The following is a 22,475-nucleotide window of genomic DNA, read 5'->3' on the forward strand; positions in this document are numbered from 1 at the left end:
AACCGAACCCCCAATATCTCTGAGGTATGACTGTATGTTCACATAGTTTCTACTGTTAAAATGCCCTTATCGTTCTGGAGAAAACGATTTCATCCAAGGCAAAGCATTTGTCTTAATGCAATGACAGATTTTTACTTGGTTTCCTTGGTGCTATCTGGGTTACCTTGGATATGAATTATGAAGCTTTTCTTGTTTATCAGTGTTTTTAAATAGTTCAGACAGCAAGAGAAAGGCAGAAGAAACTAGCAATTATTTTCAGAAAACAAAATATTACGATCCATGTGACCCGGATGTCATGCACGTCTCCAAAGTCCACCATGGCTGATCCAGCTGAAACTGACCACAGGCCACACATTCAATTGGTGGAAATTTTGTCCTCATTCTATACAGTGATAATCTTGAAGCACTTAGAACTGTGTGCCTGACACATAGACACTGAGCAAGTACAGTAATTACCACTCATTGAGTGTCCACTATGTATCCCCTACGATACTGCCGAATCTCCTCGATCACCTGACTTTACAAGTGGATTCTCCGGGCTCCCCTATTTCAGAGGAGACTGAAGCTTAACCAAAACTGTCTGGCTCCTTTCCTCTGCCTACTCATGGGGGAGCGGGGCACCGGCGAGCTCTAAAGAGGGGATTCTTTAGAGAAGCTGGGTAAACACGCAATCTCGTTTCGCACGTCCGGAAACCCACAACACTCATGGCTGACACCCCAGCATCCGCCACCCTGCAGCACTCCCGCGGCCCGGCGCCTGCACTTCCGGACGCCGGCGCCGCGCCCCGCAGCCTTGTGGGCAATGTAGTCTGTGCCCTCCGGGGTGGAGGGGCTGAGTTGACGCTCTCGCTGGTAGAGGTGAGTACGAGCCCGCCCCGGCAGGCGACGGAGAGGCGGGGCGGGGCCCGCGGCGCGGACGCGCTAGCCGCTGGCACTGAGTCCGGGTCTGGTGGGCACCGGGCAGAGGTCCGGGCAGGAGGAGACCGGGACATCTGGTCGAGGCCTCTGCAGACTGAGGGTGGGGTCGGCCGCGGGTGGGCGGCCTTCTCCACTGCTGCGGAGCCCGGAACCACTGAGTCCCAGGTGCACCCCTCCTGCCCTGGGGAATCAGTCAAGGGCCAGTTTTCTCCCCCGACGCTGTCCTTTCACCACCGGTTCCGGGAGAGCGCCGAGGCCCGGGAGCGGAGAGGGCGGGGGACCTGGCTGGCTGCCCCAGGTCCAAGGAACACAGGTCTCAGCTCGGGGAGTCTTTCGGTCTCTGGGCTCCTTCCCACCGCTGCTCTCCTTGAGCCCCGCGCATCTTTGTCCCGAGACATGTAGCGAATTTGGAGGGAAACGACGCAATCGGATGTCTTGGGGGATGCTGGACTGGGGTGCGAGATCTCCGGGCCCCAGCGCCTGCCCTTTGTGCTTTCTGATTGCAAGCGGCGCTCGTGTGGGGTACCCTTGACCTTATAGTTAGGGAGGCCCACCCTGTGCAGACTTCTAGTCTGAGAGTCTTTTTCTTTAAATTATTTATTTTCTCTACAAAAATACAAGTTCACCGTAGGACAGCTGGAAAATGCAGTTGAGAAAAAGTGGGGGGGGGGGGGGACACGCTAGAATGTACAGAAATGTGCACGTTGAAATGTGTATGTCAGGATATAGGTATTTTAAAACGAAAATATGGATATCAATATCAGTACAGTTTTGTAGCCTACCTCACACCATATACAAAAATTAACTCAAAATGAATCAATGACCTCAATATAAAAACTAAAACCATAAAATTCTTACAAGAAAACATAGGGGTTAACCTTCAGGACATTGGATTTGGCAGTGGATTCTTAGATACAACACCAAATACATGAGCAACAAAAGGAAAAAAATAGATTTCATCAAAATTAAAAACTGTGCATCAAACGGCATTATCAAGAAAGTGAAAAGACCAAAAAAAAAAAAAATGGCAGAAAATATTTAGAAATCATAAACTTGATAAGGGTTTAATATCCAGGATATGTAAAGAACTCCTACAGCTCAACAAAAAGGCAACTCCATTTAAAAATGGGCAAACAACTTGAATAGACATGTAGCACAAGACAGGAAATTTAACCTCAGTATTCACTAACCAAAAGAAAACAAACCTGTTGCTGCGGAACCAGTTTCCACTCATAGCAGTGGTTAAGAGATATGACTGCTAACCAAAAGGTCAGCAGGTCAAATCCACCAGGTGCCTTTTTGAAACCCTGTAGGGCAGTTCTCTGCCTTATAGGGTTGCTATGAGTCAGAATCAACTCGGTGGCAAAGGGTTTGGTTTTTTGGTTTTAGGTACAAATTAATTGGGAATGTGTTAAGTTTATAATTAACTTCAAAGGAATGACAACTTAGAATTTTGAGACATCCTTCCAGGAATAGGGTATTTTTCTTTCTTTATTTTAAGAAATTTACTAAATAGCATTAATAAACATAAATAAAACTTTTTCTTTATATATATGTTGTACATGCCTTTTAGTTTATCTGTAGGTATTTTATTTATTTTTTGTTATTGGAGTCTGGTTTCTCATAGCATCTTTTTCTTCACTCAGCTCTGCCTTCTCTGAATTCTCCCCAACTCCTAGGAATGACCACACGGGAAGGAGAAGACAATGGCTGCTGGGCCTCTGCCATTGAGAGCTCAGGTGAGCTCATTTTTCTCTCTCATATCTCTCCCATATTTGTAAATTGTACGTGGGCTTCGGAAACCCTGGTGGCATAGTGGTTAAGTGCTATGGCTGCTAACTAAAGGGTTGGCAATTTGAATCTGCCAGGCGCTCCTTGGAAACTCTATGGGGCAGTTCTACTCAGTCCTGTAGGGTGGCTATGAGTCAGAATTGACTTGACGGCACTGGGTTTGGTTTGGTTTTTATGTGGGCTTCACTGTACTGGACAGAGCTATTGAGATATCATGATGTTGGATATTTTTCACAGCGTCTCCCTCAGGGTCCCTCACCGCTGTTCTTAGCTACCACTTATTCATTGGGAGACCCTAGCCTGCTGAGCTTTTGGTGCTATTCAAGGGTGAAAAAAGGAATAAAAATCATATGAGAAATGGTTCTCGTGCTTATAGGGCTTATGGACTCTAAGGGAATCTAAATCAGGACAGTCTGTACAGGATACAGTATAATGATTGCGCATGAATATGATAATAAGGACAAGTATGGCTGTTGTTGTTGTTAGGTGCTGTTGAATCAGTTCCAACTAATAGCCATCCTATGAGTCGAAACACTGCCTGGTCCTGTGCCATCCTCACAGTAGTTGCTGTGTTTGAGCCTGTTAGTGCAGCCACTGTGTCAGTCCATTTCCTTTAGGGTCATCTTCTTTCTCATTGACCTTCTATTTTACCAAGCATAATGTCCTTCTCAAGGGACATGTCCAAAATATGTGAGACCAAGTCTCGCCATCCTTGGTTCCAAAGAACATTCTGGGTATACTTCTTCCAAGACAGATTTGTTAGCTCTTTTGGCAGTCCATGGTATATTCAGTATTCTTCACCAACGCCATAATTCAAAGGCATCAATTGTTCTGTTTTCCTTATTCGTTGCCTAGCTTTACGTGTATATGAAGCAATTGAAGGCACCATGGCTTGGGTCAGGCACACTTCAGTCCTTAAACTGACGTCTTTGCTTTTTAACAGTTTAAAGAGGTGTTTTGCAGCAGATTTGCCCAGTGCAATGTGTTGTTTGATTTCTTGACTGCTCCTTCCGTGGGTGTTAATTGTGGCAGCAAGTAAAATGAAATCCTTGACAGCTTCAATATTTTCTGCATTTATCGTGATGCTTATTGGTCCAGTTGTGAGGATTTTTGTTTTCTTTATGTTGAGGTGTAATCCATACTGGAGGGTGTAGTCTTTGATCTTCATCAGTAAGTGCTTCAAGTCCTCTTCACTTTCAGCAAGCATGGCTACGTCATCTGCATAATGCAGGTTGTTGATGAGTCTTCCTCCAATCCTGGTGCTGCATTCTTCTTCTCTTAGTCCAGCTTCTCGTATTATTTGTTCAGCATACAGGTTGAATAGGTATGATGAAAGGATACACCCCTGATACACACATTTCATGACTTTAAACCATGCAGTATCCCCTTGTTCTGTTCAAACGACTGCCTCTTGGTCTAAGTACAGGTTCCTCATGCGCACAATTAAGAATTCCCATGGTTCTCAATGTTATCCGTAATTTGTTATGATCCACCCAGTCAGATGTCTTTGCATAGTCAATAAAACACAGGTAAACATCTTTCTGGTATTCTTTACTTTTCAGCCATGATCCATCTGACATCAGCAATGATGTCCTTCACTCCAACTCCTCTTCTGAATCCGGCTTGAAATTCTGGCGGTTCCCTGTCCATGTATTGTTGCAACCACTTTTGAATGATCTTCAACAAAATTTTACTTGCATGTGATATTAATGATATTGTTTGATAATTTCCACATTCATTTGGATCACCTTCGTGGAAATAGGCATAAATATGGATCTCTTCCAGTCAGTTGGCCAGGTAGCTGTCTTCCAAATTTCCTGGCATAGACAAGTGAGGCCTTCCAGCACTGCATGTGTTTGTTGAAATATCTCAATTGATACTCCATCCATTCCTAGAGCCTTCTTTTTCTCCATTCCCTGCAGTGAAGCTTGGGCTTCTTCCTTCATTACCATCGGTTCTTAATCATATGCTACCTCCTGAAATGATTGAATATTGAACAGTTCGTTTCGGTACAGTGACTCTGTGTATTCCTGCCATCTTCTTTTGATACCTCCTGCATCGTTCAGTATTTTCCCATGGAGTCCTTACATATTGCAACTTGAAGCTTGAATTTTTTCTTTCGTTCTTTCAGCTTGAGAAATGCTGAGCGTGTTCTTCCCTTTTGGTTTTTTAACTCCAGGTATTTGCACATATCATTGTAATATGACATGTTATGACATTATAATATGACAAGTATGGCTAGGTACCCAGAATGTCAGTGTTCTAACACCTAGAGGAGGAGAATATCAGTGTGGAACAAAAAGTAGGGAGTGTCAGCTTGTCTGAAGGGTAGGGTAGAGACAAGTGGAGAAGATTTGCTCTATGGAAAGTGGTCAGGCTTCAGAGTCAGGGTTTCCCAAGTTTGAATTTTGACTCTACTATTTAATAGATCCACTGTCTTGAGCAAGTGACCTGACCTCTCTAAAGCATCAGTTCCTCATGGTGGTAATAGAAATAACAGCGTTAAATGAGTGCTTACCACATACTGACATTGTTAAGAATTTCACATGGCTTATTTCACTTAATAATACCTACTTCGTAGGTTTATTGAAAGTTCAAATGATATAATGTAAGTAAAAAGTGCCTAGCATCCCGAATAGTCAAAACAATCTGGAAAAAGAATAACAAAATTAGAAGACTAATGCTTCCCAATTTCAACACTTACTACAAATCTACGGTAATTAAAACAGTGTGGTGCTAGTATAAGGACAGACACATATATAGAGAGATCAATGGAATAATGTTGAGAGCCCAGAAATAAATACATGTGTCTATGACCAACTGATTTTTGACAAGGGTTCCAGGTCTATTCAGTGGGGACAACTGGATTTCCACATGCAGAAAAATTAAGTTAGACCCCTACTTCACACCATATACAAAAATTAGCTCAAATGGATCAATGACCTCCTTATAGAAGCTGAAACCATAAAATTCTTAGAGGACACAGGGGTTAAACTTCAGGACCTTGGATTTGGCAGTGGATAATTAGATACAGCACCAAATGCATGAACAACAAAATAAAAAATATATAGATAAAATTGGACTTCATCAAAATAAAAACTTTTGTGCACAAAAGGACATTATCAAGAAATTGAAAAGACCTACAAATGGGAGAAATATTTGGAAATTAGATATTTGATAAGGGTTTAATATCCAGAACATACAAACGACTCCTACAACTCAACAAAAAGACAACCCAATTTAAAAATGGGCAAATGACTTGAATAGACATGTAGCACATAAAAAGATACTTAACCTCATTCATTGTTAACCAAAAAAAAACCAAACCTGTTGCCGTGGAGTCAGTTCCAGCTGACAGCGACCCTATAGGACAGAGTAGAACTGCCCTGTACGATTTCCAAGGCTGTAATGTTGTGGAAGCAGACTGCCACATCTTTCTCCTGTGGAGTGGCTGGTGGATTCAAACCACAAACCTTTCAGCTAGCAGCCCAGCTCTTAACCGTTCAGCCACCAGGACTCCTTCGTTAGTCACTAAGGAAATGCAAATCAAAACGACGATGACGACGACAACGAATTCACACCACCTAGGATTTTTTTTTTTTAGGATGGCTATAAGGAGCCCTAGTGGCACAGTGGTTAAGTGCTTGGATGCTACCCAAAAGGTTAATGATTTTAACCTACCAGTTGCTCCGTAGGAGAAAAAACTGGCAGTCTGCTTCCATAATGATTAAAGCCTTGTAAACCCTATAGGGCAATTCTACTGTCCTACAAGGTCACTATGAGTCAGAATTTACTTGATGGCCATGGATTTTTTTGTAGGTGGCCCAATGGTGGAGCGCTTGAATGCTAACTGAATGGTTGGCTTTCAAACCCACTAGCTGCTCCACAGGAAAAACGTGGCAGTCTGCTTCTATAAAGATTGCAGCCTTGGAAACCCTATAGGGCATTTCTTCTCTCTCCTGTAGGATCGCTATGAGTTGGAATTGACAGCAGTGGGTAATGGGTGAGACGGCTGTTATTTAAAAAAATGGAACATAACAAGTGTTGGCAAGAATGTGGAGAAATTGTAACCCTTGGACATTGAAGCTGCTTATTTCAAATGCTGTGAATTACCCTGTGCTTAATATAGTGCTGGGAGAAAAATAGACCCATACTAAGTGGGACAGAGAAAGGTGAAAAAATCTTAAGGAATTAACAACAGATACATTTTATGAATGATATCATTGTTTCACACCAGCCTTTTAAATGTCTTGTTGTAGTTATCTAAATTAGTACATCACAAGCCAGAGGCTAGCACCAAACCAAACCAAATCCATTGCTATCGAGTTGATTCCAACTCATAGCAACCCTAGAAGATAGAGTAGAACTGCCCCATAGGAGCATCTGGTAGAATTGAACTGCCAGCCTTTTGGTTAGCAGCTGAACTCTTAACCAAGATGCCACCAGGATTTCCGGGGACCCAAAAGTACATTTTATAAAGAGACAAGCTCTGTGGCACACTTGAGGGCTATTACCTTTAGGTGTTGAGAAGGTAGGCAAGTAAGGAAGATGAACATACAGCATTTAACAATCTAAATTTGGACTTTTTGCCAAATACATCCAGCTAGCAGTTTATTGTAAACAGCTGATTCATTTTCAGAAGGGGAATGAATCTCATATTTCCCATTTGTATCTTCCTTTTTTTTTTTTTTTACCAAGAAGGGGATTGTGATGGTTAAGAATGTTTGTCAACCTGGTTGGGCCATGATTCTCAGTGGTTTGGCAGTTATGATGTAGTTTGGCAGCTATGTAATGATGTAATCTCCTCCATAATGAGATCTTATATAATGTAATCACTTCCATGATGAGATCTGATATGAACAGCCAGCCAGTTGAAAGGGAGTTTCCTTGGGGGTATGGCCTGCATCTAATATATGTGGACTTTCTGGTAAAGCTCGCTGACTTTTGCTCACTCTGGATCCTGCAGCTGCCTCCTCATCTGCCCTCTGGGTTTTGGGACTTGAGCTAGCAGCTTACCTGCTGATCTTGGGATTCATCAGCCTCTGCAGCCTGTGAGCGAGCAGGTTGCCATCTGACCTGCTGATCTTGGGGTTTGTCGGCCTCTGCAGCTTGTGAGCCAGAGGCCTGCTGTCCGACCTGCCAATCTTGGGTTCACCACCACCTGCAGCTCTGTGAGTCAGAAGTAGCCTCCAGCCTGACCCATGGTCTTGGGACTTTCCAGCCTCTACAACTGTGTGAGCCATTTCCTTGATATTAATGTCTCTCTCTCTCTCTGCGTCTGTCTATCTGTCTGTCTGTCTATCTATCTATCTATCTATATGAATCTCTGTATGTGTGTGTATATATATATTTCTCTCTGTATATATGTACGTATGTATGTGTATATGTTTATGTGTGGTTATATACACTTATATATACATACATACATTCATATATATATATTATATATACACGTTTAAGTGCTCTTGCTCCTCTGGAGAACCTAGCCTAAGAAGGGCTTATGTTTTTGTTTTCACATACATTTACCTCATCTGATGTTTATATGAGACCTGGTGGTGCAATGGTTAAGAGCTCGGCTGTTAACCAAAAGGTCAGCAGATTGAATCCACCACCTGCTCCTTCGAAACTCTATGGGGCAGTTCTACTCTGTCCTATAGGTCACTATAAGTCAGAATTGACTCGACGGCAACGGGTTTGGTTTTGTTTTATCTCTGCTTACAACAAACTGACATATAAGTTTATTGTAAGCAGCGATCAGAAAATGTAAGTATCAGATAAAACTGAAGTACGACCTTGAATACACCCAGCCTGAATTTAGAGACCATCTCAATAATAGATTTGATTCACTAAACACTGATGACCAAAGACCAGCAGAGTTGTGGGATGACATCAAGGACATCATTTATGAAGAAAACAAAAGATCATTAAAAAGATGGGAAAGAAAGAAATGACCAAATAGATATCAGAAGAAATGCTGAAACTTGTTCTTGAGTACAGAGTGGTTAAAGTGAGTGGAAGAAATGGTGAAGTAAAGGAGGTGAACAGAAGATTCAAAGGACAACTGGAGAAGACAAGATAAAGTATTATATTGAAATATACAAAGACCTGGAGTTAGAAAACCAAAAGAGATTAGAATGCACTCAGCATTTCTCAAGCTGAAAGAACTGAAGAATAATTCAAGCCTTGAGCTGCAGCATTGAAGGATTCTGTGGACAAAAAGAGCTGGGCTGCTAACCAAAAGGTTGGCAGTTCAAATCTACCAGCCACTCCTTGGAAACCCTATAGAGCAGTTCTGGTATGTCCTATTAGGGTTGCTATGAGTCAGAATCGAATTGACAGCAATTGGTTTTTATGTACAAAAAACTGAATGACACAGGAAGCACCAAAAGAAGATGGAAGGAATACACAGTCACTGTACCAAAAATAATTGGTCAATGTTCAACCATTTCAGGAGGTAGCATATGATCAAGAACCAGTGGAAGAAGTCCAAGCTGCATTGAAGACATTGGTGGAAAACAAGATTCCAGGAATTTTTCAAATACCAATTGAGATGCTGCAACAAATGCGTGCAACACTGGAAGCTTTCACTCATGTATGCCAAGAAATGAGGAAGAGAGCTACTCAGCCAACTGACTGGAAGAGATCCATATTTGTACCCATCCCAAAGAAAGGTGACCCAAGAGGATTTGGAAATTATCAAACAATATCAATTGCTGGAGATAATTCAAAAATGGTTGCAGCAGTACCTGGACAAGCAACTACTAGAAATTCAAGGCGGATTCAGAAGAGGACATGGAAAGAGGGATATCATTGCCAGTGTCAGATGGATCTTGGCTCAAAGCAGAGAATACCAGAAAGACGTTTACCTGAGTTTTATTGACTATGCAAAGGCATTTGGCTGTGTGGATCATAGCAAATTATGAGTAACATTGCAAAGAGTGAGAATTCCAGAACACTTAATTATGCTCATGCAGAACTTATACATAGATTAAGAAGCAGTTCACAAAACAGAACAAAGGGCTACTGTGTGGTTTAAAATCAGAAAAAGGTATGTGTCAGGGTTGTATCCTTTCACCATACTTATTCAATCTGTATGCTGAGCAAATAATCTGAAAAACTGGACTATATGAAGAATGTAGCATCAGAATTGGAGGAAAACTCATTAACAACCTGCGATATGTAGATGACACAACCTTTACTTGCTTGCCAAAAGTAAAGATGATTTTAAGTACTTACTGATGAAGGTCAACGACCTCAGCCTTCAGTGTGGTTTACACCTCAACAGAGAGAAAACAAAAATCCTTTCAACTGGCCCAATTAAACAACATCATGATAAATGGTGAAGAAATTGAAGTTGTCAAGGATTTCAGTTTTCTTGGATCAAGAATCAATGCCCATGGAAGCAGCAATCATGAAATCAAGTGATATATTGCATTGGGCAAATCTGTTGCAAAAGACCTCTTTAAGGTGCTAAAAAGCAAAGATGTCACTTTGAGGACTGAGGCGCGCCTGACCCAAGCCATGGTGTTTTCAGTCCCGTCATATGCATGTGAAAGCTGGCCAATGAATAAGGAAGACCAAACAAGAACTGATAATTTGAATTTTAGTGTTGCCGAAACAAACAAACAAAAGAAACAAACCAAACCCACTGCCGTCCAGTCGATTCTGACTCATAGTGACCCTATAGAACAGAGTAGAACTGTCCCATAGAGTTTCCAAGGAGCGCCTGGCAGATTTGAACTGCTGACCGCTTGGTTAGCAGCCATAGCACTTAATCACGACACCACCAGGGTTTCCAGTGTTGCCAAAGAATATTCAATATAACATGGACTGCCAGAGAATTAACAAATCTGTCCTGGAGGAAGTACAGCCAAAATGCACCTTATAAGCGAGGATGGTGAGAATTTGTCTTGCTTACTTTGGACATGTTGTCAGGAGGGACCAATCCCTAGAGAAGGGACATCATGCTTGATAAAGTAGAGTGTCAGTGAAAAAGAGGAAGACCCTCTACGAGATGGATTGATACAGTATACACAACAACGGCCTTAAACAGAGCAGTGATTGTAAGGATGGCACAGGACCACGCGACGTTTCATTTTATTATACATAGGGTCGCTATGAGTCAGATCCAACTCCATGGCATCTAACAACGTCAACAACATCCCTGCTTTCTTTTTATTTGCATTCGCCTGCTATATTTTCTCTCTATTCTCTCACCTCCCTTTGAAAAAAAACCAGAATTTGGCTTGTGGTTTAAAATGGAATTACAGTAGTTACAGGAGGGGGATCATGGAGGGAACACTCAGTTTTGAACCAATGACCTCTTGATCTACAGTCAAATACTCTACCACTGAGCTACATCCCATCCTTGATGTGTGGTTTAGATACATGTATTTAACTGTTCTGGATTGTTTTAGGTTTATTTTTTATAGGTTTCATATTAAAAAAAAAAAAAAAACCCACTGCCGTTGAGTCGATTATGACTCATAGCGACCCTATAGGACAGAGTAGAACTGCCCCGTAGAGTTTCCAAGAAGCACCTGGCGGATTCGAACTGCCGATCTTTAGGTTAGCAGCTGTAGCGCTGAACCACTTCGCCACCAGGGTTTCCTATTGATGGGTTTTAATCTCATTTTAGAGTTTATGTCTTTTAATAGATAAAGTCAACCCAATTATGTGTGTTGTTCTACATGTGTTAGGTCTTTTTTTCTGGCTATGTAATGATTTGTGGTTGTTATACTTTCTTATTTCTTTTTTTTTCCTTTATTTTACATTTGCTGAACTGATGATGTTTTCATGATTCATTTTTCCCTCTCATAAAATGGAAATTCTACCATTTGAATCGTATTAGCAGCTGCACGACTAAGTGCTCAGCTGCTAACCGAAAGGTATACAGTTCAAACTCACCAGTTGCTGCATGGGAGAAAAGACCTGGCGACTTGCTCCCATAAAGATTTCAGCGTAGAAAACCCTGTGGGATATAGTTCTGCTCTGTCCTGTGCAGTCACTTTGAGTCAGAATTGACACTACAGCTCACAACAAGTAGCTAAACTACATTTACTTTCCCTAACAATATTTGTCAGTGATTTTTAACGTATATATTTTGTCATTTTGATATGTTGATTAAATAAAAATTAGGGGGAAATAATGAAATAGAAATATAATGAACACCATGCCCAGGATTTACACTTTTTCTGGAGTTCACAGTTAATGGAATCTAAAATATGCAGATTTCTTTGGAATTGGATTTGCTGTAGCTCTTGTGTCTTCAGTTTCAGTTCTCCCCTCTCTGCTAATTTTCTTCCCTCTATGCTAATTTTCTCCCTTTTGCATATAGACATACTAAGATGCTCTCTGCCCTAAAAACTTTTTCCATTACTTTATTTCCTTTACTTGTTCATTACTTATTTCCAGGCATTCTTAACTCTCATATTTTTCACAAAAAGTTTTAAGTAATTTAATCCGACTGCTTCTGATTCCTTAAAAAAAAAAAAACCCGACCTGAGAGGTTAGCTCCCATTTATTCTGTTATCCACTGTAAGCTGACTTCTGCCTACACCACTCTGTGGAAATTACCTCATTTTCAAATCTGCAGTTCTCTTTTCAATTATTGTTCTGTTTGACCTGCTCCCACTTCTGATACTTTTGACCACTACCTCCTTCTTGGCACTCTCTCTGCCCCTGACCTCTACTTCAATCCTGAATCTCCTTCTACCTCTCCTTTTGTCTTTCTCCAAATCCCTTGCTTGCTGAGGGTTGCTAGGGTTCTTTTCTTTACCTTCTGCTCTTCTCACAACACGGGGAGTTGGATAAACTTGGATTCTAGCCCCAGCTGTGTTAACTTGGATAAGTTATCTAACCTTTTTGATCCTCAGGTTCCTCATCCATAAAATGATAATGTTATCAATCTAACAGGTAGTCATACTGATTAAATGAGGTGAGGCTTGTGAGTCTCCTATTAGTATAAAACACAGTACCAACGTGAGTTATCGTACGTGGAGACCACCACTCAGTTACATAGTCCCTCACTAAACAGATGCTGAATGCTTACAGTGTTTTAGTTCCTATGCTAAGGGTTAGGGAACAAAGCTGCAATGGGCTTATAAATTTGAAATGCCATTTTCAAATCAAGCTGGGGTTTTTTAATTGGTCTCTCATAGACCAATCACATTCTAGATTAATCCTGTCGCACATGCTTTCCTCACTTACTGGGATTCCCACTTCCTATCCTCCAGTGAAATCTAGAGCAACCTTTAGCTCCTTTCCCTGTTACTCTCTTCTACCTCTTCCTGTCCTTTCTCAAAGCAGTTTCTGTGTTGTATTTATCTCTGATTATTTTGTGGTAATATTTATTTTCACTATGGATGTTCTCCATCCTATCACTTCTCCTCCTAGTGCTGCTTGTTTCTTCACTCACAGGGTTTTGTTGGCATAATTGCTTGTTGAGCAGGAATGTATAGTTTCAGGAGTCAGTGACATTCAAGGATGTGTCTGTGGACTTCACTTGGGAGGAGTGGATTCAACTAGATTCTTCATAGAGGAACTTGTATGGGAAAGCTATACTGGAGAACTACAGAACTTGGTCTCACTAGGTAAGGACTTTTTGTAACTCAAAATCTACTTTTCACACTTCTTTTTTTTTTTTTTTTTCTCTCAAAGCTGTACAGCCTCTGAAATTTGCAAATTTAGTCTTGTAATCCCTGATTTTGTAGAACATTATTTTAGGGTGTTTGTTTGGTGTCACCTCTTTCCAAGGTAAAATGCCTTTTCTGCATAGAATTGAAAATGGGCAACATTAGAATTCACCTTCTTTCAGAAGCCCTGAGGGGAAGAAATAAGAACAAGTGCTGGGATTGGGTTTTATACTCAGTTCAGAACCTAAATTTTGCGTCTTTCCTCCTTAGCAGGGTATCAGCTTTCCAAACCAAATGTTATTTCCCGGCTAGAACAAGAAGAACTGAGCCTGGGGGAAAAAGAACTTCTGGGGCACGTCTCTCCAGGTGGGTATCAGGCTGCGAGGACTTGTTACATGTGTGTGTCCTGTTGCGGAGAAAGCCCTTCAGGGATCTCTGAGTATCTGAAGAGAATGTGACCGTTTGTACTCTTTCAAATACCTCCAATTTCCTGATACTTCTCATTCTCCCTGGGTCTGACTCTGACTCCCACATGTCCTTATGTGATGGGCATTAGATGAGTTATCACATTTGAGGCACTTAAACATCGCCTGCAACATACTGAGCATTCTATAAATGTTAGTAATTATTTCCTCTGTTTTCATCTGTACTTCAGATCTCTTTCTTTCTCCTCTGGGCCTTTATGCTCTTTTCCAAGTATTTCTTTTCCTCAGTCTTAACCTATATCCAGCAGTCCCTTTACTTTATTCATTTAAACGTTTGTAAGCTTTTTCTTATTTAAAGGGAATTAACTTTTCTCTTCCTCTACATTGTACAGGCATTTTACACAGGTCTTCATTTAAAAACAAATGAAAAATGACTTTGGCATTGCCTTTTCTTCTAGGGATCTTTCATTTTATGTATTTCCTTTCTCATTGTCATATTTTTAATCTGTATCTGCTACCCATTCAGTTCCATTCTCCTCTAAACATTTAATGCTGCTTTACCTTTGTTATCTGGTTTCTAACCCCTCTCACAGCTGAGATTTCTCTTTTAGATGTTATCACTAACTTTTCTCTAAGCAAATGTATCTTACACCTTTGTCTTCTTTACTTTATTGCAAGCATTGATCACTACTTCTTTCGATGCTTTTTTTTTTTTAAATTAAAAAGACAGGCAAATATATATTTGATCTCTGGATGGTATTGTTCTAAGTAGAGAGCAATAAAATAAATTATTAAAAAATGTATTAATAGGAAAAAAAATAATTTAAGACCATTCTGTTGGTTTCCAGTAAGCTTTCTAAAGCATAGGATTCTAGGAGCAGAATCAATGGGTCAAAGAAAAATGAGTTTTTATGGCTCTTCTATATACTGTACAATTTAGGAGATTATTTTATACTTTTAATGCTAATTTATTAGATATAAAATGATCCCCTGAGGGAGCTTTAATTGCTTTGATTACAGAGTTCTCTGGATTTGATTACTGTTTATTTTTGTGTAAGTAATCTATTCAGTCAGCAAATATCTATTGAGCACTAAGGCCCTGTTCCTAGCACTGGGAATACAGCAGTAAACAAAACGAAGTTTCCTCTTGGAAACTTATAGTCCATGGGGCAAACAATAAATGAAGAAAGAAAGAAAGAAGGGAGGGAGCAAGAGTAGGGAGGAGATATTAAGGACTGAATTGTGTGCCCCCAAAGTATATGTTATAAATCCTAACCCCTGTACCTGTGGTTGGAGCCCTGGTGGCGCAGTGGTTAAGAGCTCAGGCTGCTAACCAAAAGATCAGCAGTTTGAATCCACCAGCTGTTCCTTGGAATTCCTATGTTTTTTCCATAGCACTTATTAGTAAATACTGAATATTTTACTTACCATTATGTTAGTTGCCTTTCCTCTTCTCCATGAGAGCAGAAATTTGTTGTATTCATTGCTATATCCTTAGTGCTGTGAACATTGCCTGGCTCAATAAATGTTTTTTGAATGAATGGTTTATCATGTTCAAAAGACTATGCTGGCTGTTGTATGGAGATTGCATTCTAGGGGGAGTAAGAAGCCCAGACAGCAGGAGTAGTTTAACTATTACAAGCGGATGGAAGGAATATGAAAGGTTTGTTGTTGTTAGGTGCCGTTGAGTTGGTATCAACTCATAGCGACTCTATAGGACAGAGTAGAACTGCCCCATTGGGTTTCCAAGGAATGGCTGGTAGATTTGAACTGCTTACCTTTTGGTTAGCAGCTGAGCTCTTAACCACTACGCCACCAGGGCTCCATATTAAAGGCTAGAAGGAATAAATCAGCTTGATCTAGTAAGAGCAGGACCTGATTCCCAACCTTCTCCCTCCCTAATTACTCTATAAGCTCTTGATCTGTACTATGGCCTGTTCTAGCCATAAGTACTGAAGGATTTGGGCTTTACCTGACATCTTGGTCCTGGGGACTCTTGCTCATATCCTGATGAGTACTAAAATTATATAAATCCTAAGGAAGGAGCCCTGGTGGTGCAGTAGTTAAAGCACTCCAGCTGCTAACCAAGAGGTCGACAATTAGAATAACTACATGGCGCCAGTTAATACCATCGACTGCTCTGACAGGGATCACAACAGAGGATCCCAGACAGTGGGAGAAAAATGTAGAACAAAATTCAAATTCACACGCATAAAGAAAAGACCAGGCTTGCTGGTCTGACGGTGACTGTAGAAACCCCAAAAATGTGGCCCCTGGACACCTTTTTAAGTCAGTACTGAAGTCACTCCTGAGGTTCATCCTTCAGCCAAAGATTAGGCAGGTCTCTAGGGCCAAGAATAACACACGTGAGGGACATGCTTCATAGTTCAATCATGTGTATGAGACTAATGAGCACACCAGCCCAAAAGCAAAGACGAGAAGACAGGAAGGGACAGGAAAACTGGATGAGTGGAACCTGGGAACCTGGTATGGAGAAAGGGAGAGTGTTGACACATTGCAGGTTGGCAACCAATGTCACAAAACAATTTGTGTATTAACTGTTTAATGAGAAACTAATTTGCTGTGTAAACTTTCACCTAAATCACAATAATAATAATAAAAAAAAAGAAAGGTCAGCAATTAGAACCCACCAGCCACTCTGTGGGAGAGAGATGTGGCAGGCTGCTTCCCTAAAAATTAAACCAAAAAAACCAAACGCATTGCCATCGAGTTGATTCCTACTCATAGCGACCCTATAGGACAGAACAGAAGTGCCCCATAGAGTTTCCAAGGAGCACCTAGTGGATTCAAATTGCCAGCGTTTTTTGGTTAGCAGCAGTAGCACTTAACCACTACGCCACCAGGGTTTCCCCCTAAAGATTATAGTCTTGGAAACCCCGTGAGGCAATTCTATTCTGTTCTATAGGGTCGTTATGAGTCAGAATCAACTCAGCAGCAATGTGTTAACTAGGGAAGGGTGAAAAGCATTCTAAGACAGTAAGGGAGTTTGGGCTATCACTTGAAAGCCCTGTTTAGGACAAAAAGTAAAGCAGAGCTATATATTGCTTACCATAAAATAATAATGGTAATGATTAAACCCTTATTATGGCCAATTATCATGCTACGTGCTTTACAGAATCTTTATTTAGTAAAGTAGCAAAATGGTAGGAATCTGAAACATTGTCCAATCCTGGAAGAGTTTTTGACCCTTAGTGCTCAAATTGCAAGCCCACAATACTTCATTAATTCTGATTAGTCACCCTAACACTAACTGTGTCTTCCAGGTAGAGTCATGTAACCTAGGAAAAATTAAGTGTCATCCTCCTCTCAGTTGTCTAATTGTATCGGTCACATTTTCAGGACAATATTAAATAGCAGTTTTAATAGTTGACATCCTTTCCTTGACTCTGTTGTTAGTAAGAATTCTTCTAGTGTTTTATTATTATTATAGTGCAACACTAAAATTTTTGTTTTTGAATTAGGAATGGATATTGGATATTATCAAATATGTCTTTGCTGAGACTTTTTTCTATTTATCTCCAGTGTGTTTACCTTACTTGGAGCATTTTTATACTGGCTGCTTTAAAGTCTTTGTTGGCTAATTCCAATATATGCAGCATCTTGCTTGGCATCTGTTGATCATCTTTCCCCATCACAGTTGATAATTCTGGGTTCTTTCTACTCTCAGTGACTTCTGAATTATTTCCTGGACATTTTGACCATTATAAGATTTCCCACAGAAAATGTTAATATTTTGATTTTACCAGGCAGTTGACCCAGTCGAGTTCAGGCCACAAAGTCCTCCCGGCTTTCTGTGGGTTGTCGGTTGTAGTTCCAGTGTACGTTCAGTTTTCACACACTCTGCAGCACTACTTGAATCTGTCCCATGTACGTGCCACTCTATAACCCGTCTGGAATTTGGGCAGTGATCCATCCTGTCACTCTGTTCTTGAAGTCTGTGTCTGCTGTCTAGGGTCAGATTCATGTATGCATACCTTGAGAGTAAGCCCAGGAGTTCTTAAATAACTTTAAGGGTCGCTGTCATGGATTGAATTGTGTCCCCCCAAAATACCTGTCAACTTGGCTAGGTCATGATTACCAGTATTGCATTTTATGTGATTTTCCCATGTTTTGTAAATCCTATCGCTATGATGTAATAAGATGGATTAGTGGCAGTTATATTGATGAGGTGTACAAGATTAGGTAGTGTCTTAAGCCAATCATGTTTGAGATATAAAAGAGAGAAGGAAACAGAGAGACCTGGGGACCTCATACACTAAGAAAGCAGTACTGGGAGCAGAGTGCATCCTTTGGACCTGAGGTTCCTGCACTGAAATGCTCCTAGACGAAGGGAAGACTGATGACAAGGACCTTTCTCCAGAGCCAACAGACAGAGAAAGCTTTCCACTGGAACCAGTGCAGTGAATTCGGACTTCTAGCCTACTGGACTGGGAGAGAATTAACTTCCCTTGTTAAGGCCATCCACTTGTGGCATTTTTGTTATAGCGGCACCAGATGACTGAGGCAGTCACTTTCCCGAGCTCCTCCCTCTCTGCTATCTCCCAATATTTTCCAGTTTCCTGGGGCTCCCCTGTTAGTCCTTTGGCCACAAAGCAGGGGCTTTCAGTGATGGTCTGCACCTGAAGTGGAACAGCAGGAGGACAAAGGGAAAAATAAATGGGGGTTCTCACCATCCTCTTGAGACTACAAATTCTTTGAATGAGTTAGCAGGCTCCCCTTCCTCCTGGTTTTAGGCTCCTGTGAGCTCCCACTGCTACTGTTGCTGCAGTCACCACGTGATTGCTAGGAGGCTGAGGTATGATAGCATGGAGAAAAGAAAAAAAATTGGATGATATTTCCTACTCTCTCTAAGCTTTAGGAGTCCCTTCCCACTCCCTGAACCAGAACTAGAGAGCTGCTTCTGGAGCTCTCCATGTTTGTACCGTAGTGCCTACTTTGAGGTTGCTGTCAGTTTTAGTGTAGGGGATACTTGAGAAGAAAGGAAAGGTAAGCTAACTGCTGGTTTGGTGGTTCTTGGATTTTGTTTGGTCTTCTTCCCCAGTTCAATAACTGCTGTTTACTTTTGAGAGTCCTCAAATAATTGCTTCATACATCCTGTTCAGTTTTTATAGCTGCGTTCAGTGGGAGAGACAGAGTGAAGCGTGATTACTCTATCTTACCCAGAACTAGTGCTCTACTTTGGTTTTAAATTTTACCTTCCTTTTCTAACCTCTTAACGTAGAAGCTTAGATCATTGGTTGTAGACCATCCTTATTTTCAGTATAAACACTTAAAGCTATAAATTGTTCTCTAAGCATGGATGTAGCTACATCCCATAAATTTTGAAATATTTTCATTCAGTTCAAAATATTTTCTCATTTCCATTGTTGTTTCTTTTATGATCTATGGAAATTTAGTGGTTCAGAGCTTAATTTCCAAATATTTGGGGCTTTCCCAAATAAATTTGAAACTTAGTTCATTAGATCTTCTTTTTCTGTTGTCTGTACCAGCTTAAATAGCACCTGAATTTTCGTCTCCTTAAAGATTTTTAAGAATTCATATATGAAATCACCTGTGCCTAGGGCTCTTACACTGTCAATATCTTCCATGTTTTTTGTTTGTTTAGATTTTTCAATTTCTTTTTGCTGTTTTATCCAGCCTTTCAAATGTATGAACATAGAATCAAACAAGGAATTACTTTAATTCTTTTACTTTGTACCTGTGCTTATTTTCACTTTCCCACTTTTTTGTGTTTGCTTCATTTTTTTTGAGGCTTATGTATTTTTACTTTTTTTTTTTTTTTGCATCACTTCTAGTCCATCCTCATATTTTTAGTTTATTGATTTCTGCTTTTAACTTTATTCTTTATGTTTTCCTTAGATTTGGGGGATTTTTTACCTTTAGTAGAATGTTTGATTCATTTCTTTTATATATATATATTTTTTAAATTTAACATTATATGTTAGCTGTATCTGTATTGCTTATTTTTAGATTTTCTGAATTTTGGAATTTTATTGTCCCTTTGACTGAAGAGTTATTTTATAGTCTGCTTTTTTCTTTTCTTGATAATTTTCTAGTTTCTTTTTCTCTTGGCCAGAGGTTATCTATAAACTCTGTTTTTGACAATTTATTGAGGTTTTTTTCTTTGTTATATATGGAGAATTTTTGTATATATTTCATGGACACTTGAACAGAATTTTCTATGCTAATGAGATGTGGGATTTTAGCTTGAATAGGAAACCCTGGTGGCATAGTGGTAAAGTGCTATGGCTGCTAACAAAGAGGTTGGCAGTTCAAATCTGCCAGGCACTCCTTGGAAACTACAGGGCAGTTCTACTCTGTCCTATAGAGTCACTATGAGTCAGAATCAACTCGACAGCAGTGGGTTTTTTTTTTTTTTTTTTTTTTTGGTACTTGAATACTGTCATTATTATATTAATTTTCCAGGGCTGCTGTAATAAAATACCACAAATTAGATGGCTTTAAAGAACAGAAATATATTGTCTCACAGTTCTGAAGCCTGCTAGTCTAAATTCAGGATGTCTCAGGGCCGTGGTTTGTCAGACCACTGTAGGGTAAGAGCCTTACTTATCTCTTCCAGCTTCTGATAGTCCCAGGCATTTCTTGGTGTTCCTTGGCTGGTAGTGACTTCACTTGGCTGTTTTCTCCATGTGTGTCTCCTCTTTTATATGAACAGCACTCATATCATATTAGGACACTCCCTATGCCAGTATGATCTCGTATTTGCTTAACTGATGATGTCTTCCAAGACCCTATTTCCAAACAAAGTCACTTTCACGGTTACTGGAGTTCAGGACTTCAGTGTATCTTTTGGGGGAGGACACAGTCCAATCCACAGTGGTTAAGGCGATTGGCTGCTAACCGAAATGTCGGCAGTTCAAAACCACCAGCAGCTCTGCTGGAGAAAGATATGACAATCTGCTTCCATAGAGATTTACACCCTTGGAAACCCTACGGGGTCACTATGAGTTAGAATCGACTCCACGGCAGTGGATTTGGATTTATTTTGAATCTATAGCTAAAGGAGCCCTAGGGTGCAATAGTTAAGTGCTCAGCTGGTCAACGAAAGGCTGGCAGTTTGAACTCACCCAGTGGTTCTACAGGAGAACGACCTGGCAATCTGCTCCCATAAAGATTAAGCCTAGAAAACCCTATGAGGCAGTTCTTCACTGTCACATAGGGTCGCTATGAGTCGGAATCAACTCGACGACACCTAACAATGACAACACCATACAGAATGACTATCTTTTTTGTATATATTTGCTTTGCAAAGCACCAAAATATATGTTAAAATCTCCCATCGCCTTTATATTCCTGACAATTGTATTTTCTGTATTTCTTGCTTTGTATTTTCTGTATTCCTTGCTTTATGTCCTTTAATTTGAAGCAAAAGTGTTTATGACAGTTACGACTTAATTATGGTTGCTAGCCTTTAGTGACTATTCTATTTCTCTTTTTTTGCCTGGTATTATCTTTTTTGATATATATGTTATGACTCTGATTAGCTATTTGCATTTATCTGGTATATATTTTCTTTTAACTTTTGACCTTTCTGAGGCCTGTTGGTTTAGGAGTATCCATTATTGATAGAATATAATTAGATTTCCTTTTCTGATGAAAAGTAACAGATACTTATTGATTTAACAGAAATGTTTGCTTTTCTTTTTTTCCCGGCTTTGGCAATACCTTCTGGGTTTTCTTTGTTTTATGAGATTTTTGTTGTTGTTTATTGTTCACTCTCTTTGCTTTCTGTGTTAATTTAGAAGGCATATCATCAGTTTATTTTAATTTTAAATAATATTCTAAATCCTATATTTCTTTGTTTAGCAACTTCAGAAATAAAACTGAATGTCTTATTTTTCTTCTTAAAAGAGAAATTAGTATTTATTTATTCTGCCACTTCTAGTTCTTATTTGTTTTTAGAAACATTGTCCAATCTGTTATCATCAAATTCTTTTTATTGTATTATCTTTCCCTTAATAAGTTATATCAGTTGCTATCACTTTAGTCAGTATTTAACAATATTGTTTACTCTATGCTTATATGTAGATTCAATGGTTTACTGCCAGTCTTTTCACATGCAAACTTCCCCATTCAAGAGTTCAGTTTTTATCTTTACTGTGACCAAATTGAATCTTTAAGCAGTATTTCAGTAATGGCTTAGGAGGACTATAGTTATTTAATCTTTCAAATTTAAGAATTTATTTTGGTTTTCTATACACATATATATAATACTAGTCATGCTGAATTCTTTGGTCACATCAGTGTTTCCTCAATCCTCTGTAGACATGGCAGGTGTTATCTTTTCACAGCTAATGCTCCCAAGGAGATGTCTTAGGCCAGTTTTAAAAAATTTATAGGGAACGTACATTTTTTTCTTTGTCTTAGGCAACAAGTCTTCAGAATTAACTTTTAAATTAGATCTCTAATTTACACTACCATATTTTTACACAAATAATACACGTTATGTTTTTTTGCCAACCACACCCTTCTCCCCTACATCTGTGAGGTATTTTAAGTGTGCTATGCTAATGTGCTATGCTAAAACACCTCATGAGGAGAGGGACAGTTGCCAAAAAAATGTATAACATGTACATTATTTGCATAAAAATGCAGTAATTTTACTAATTTATATCTAATTTATACAGTAAAACCTGCAAAAGCCAAAACCTGTGTAAGGCAGAAA

General features: G+C 39.8%; 1 protein-coding gene across 15 annotated transcripts in view; it reads left to right on the forward strand.

Moving 5' to 3' along the window:
• The first annotated feature begins 786 nt into the window (after window positions 1-786).
• The window catches only part of ZNF454 (zinc finger protein 454), a 68,494-nt gene continuing 46,805 nt past the window's right edge, over window positions 787-22,475 (forward strand). For 2 of the 15 annotated variants that reach the window (XM_049874502.1, XM_049874515.1), the window contains exon 1: window positions 13,622-13,709. Coding sequence is in view for 12 of the 15 variants with exons in the window: in XM_049874500.1 (XP_049730457.1) it covers window positions 13,495-13,709 (215 nt within the window). In the remaining 3 variants the exon portion in view is untranslated. The other 13 variants (XM_049874504.1, XM_049874514.1, XM_049874507.1 and 10 more) reach the window with 13 other exon arrangements.

This window comes from Elephas maximus, chromosome 2 (assembly GCF_024166365.1).
Source record: "Elephas maximus indicus isolate mEleMax1 chromosome 2, mEleMax1 primary haplotype, whole genome shotgun sequence".
In the NCBI taxonomy this organism is placed as follows: domain Eukaryota; kingdom Metazoa; phylum Chordata; class Mammalia; order Proboscidea; family Elephantidae; genus Elephas; species Elephas maximus.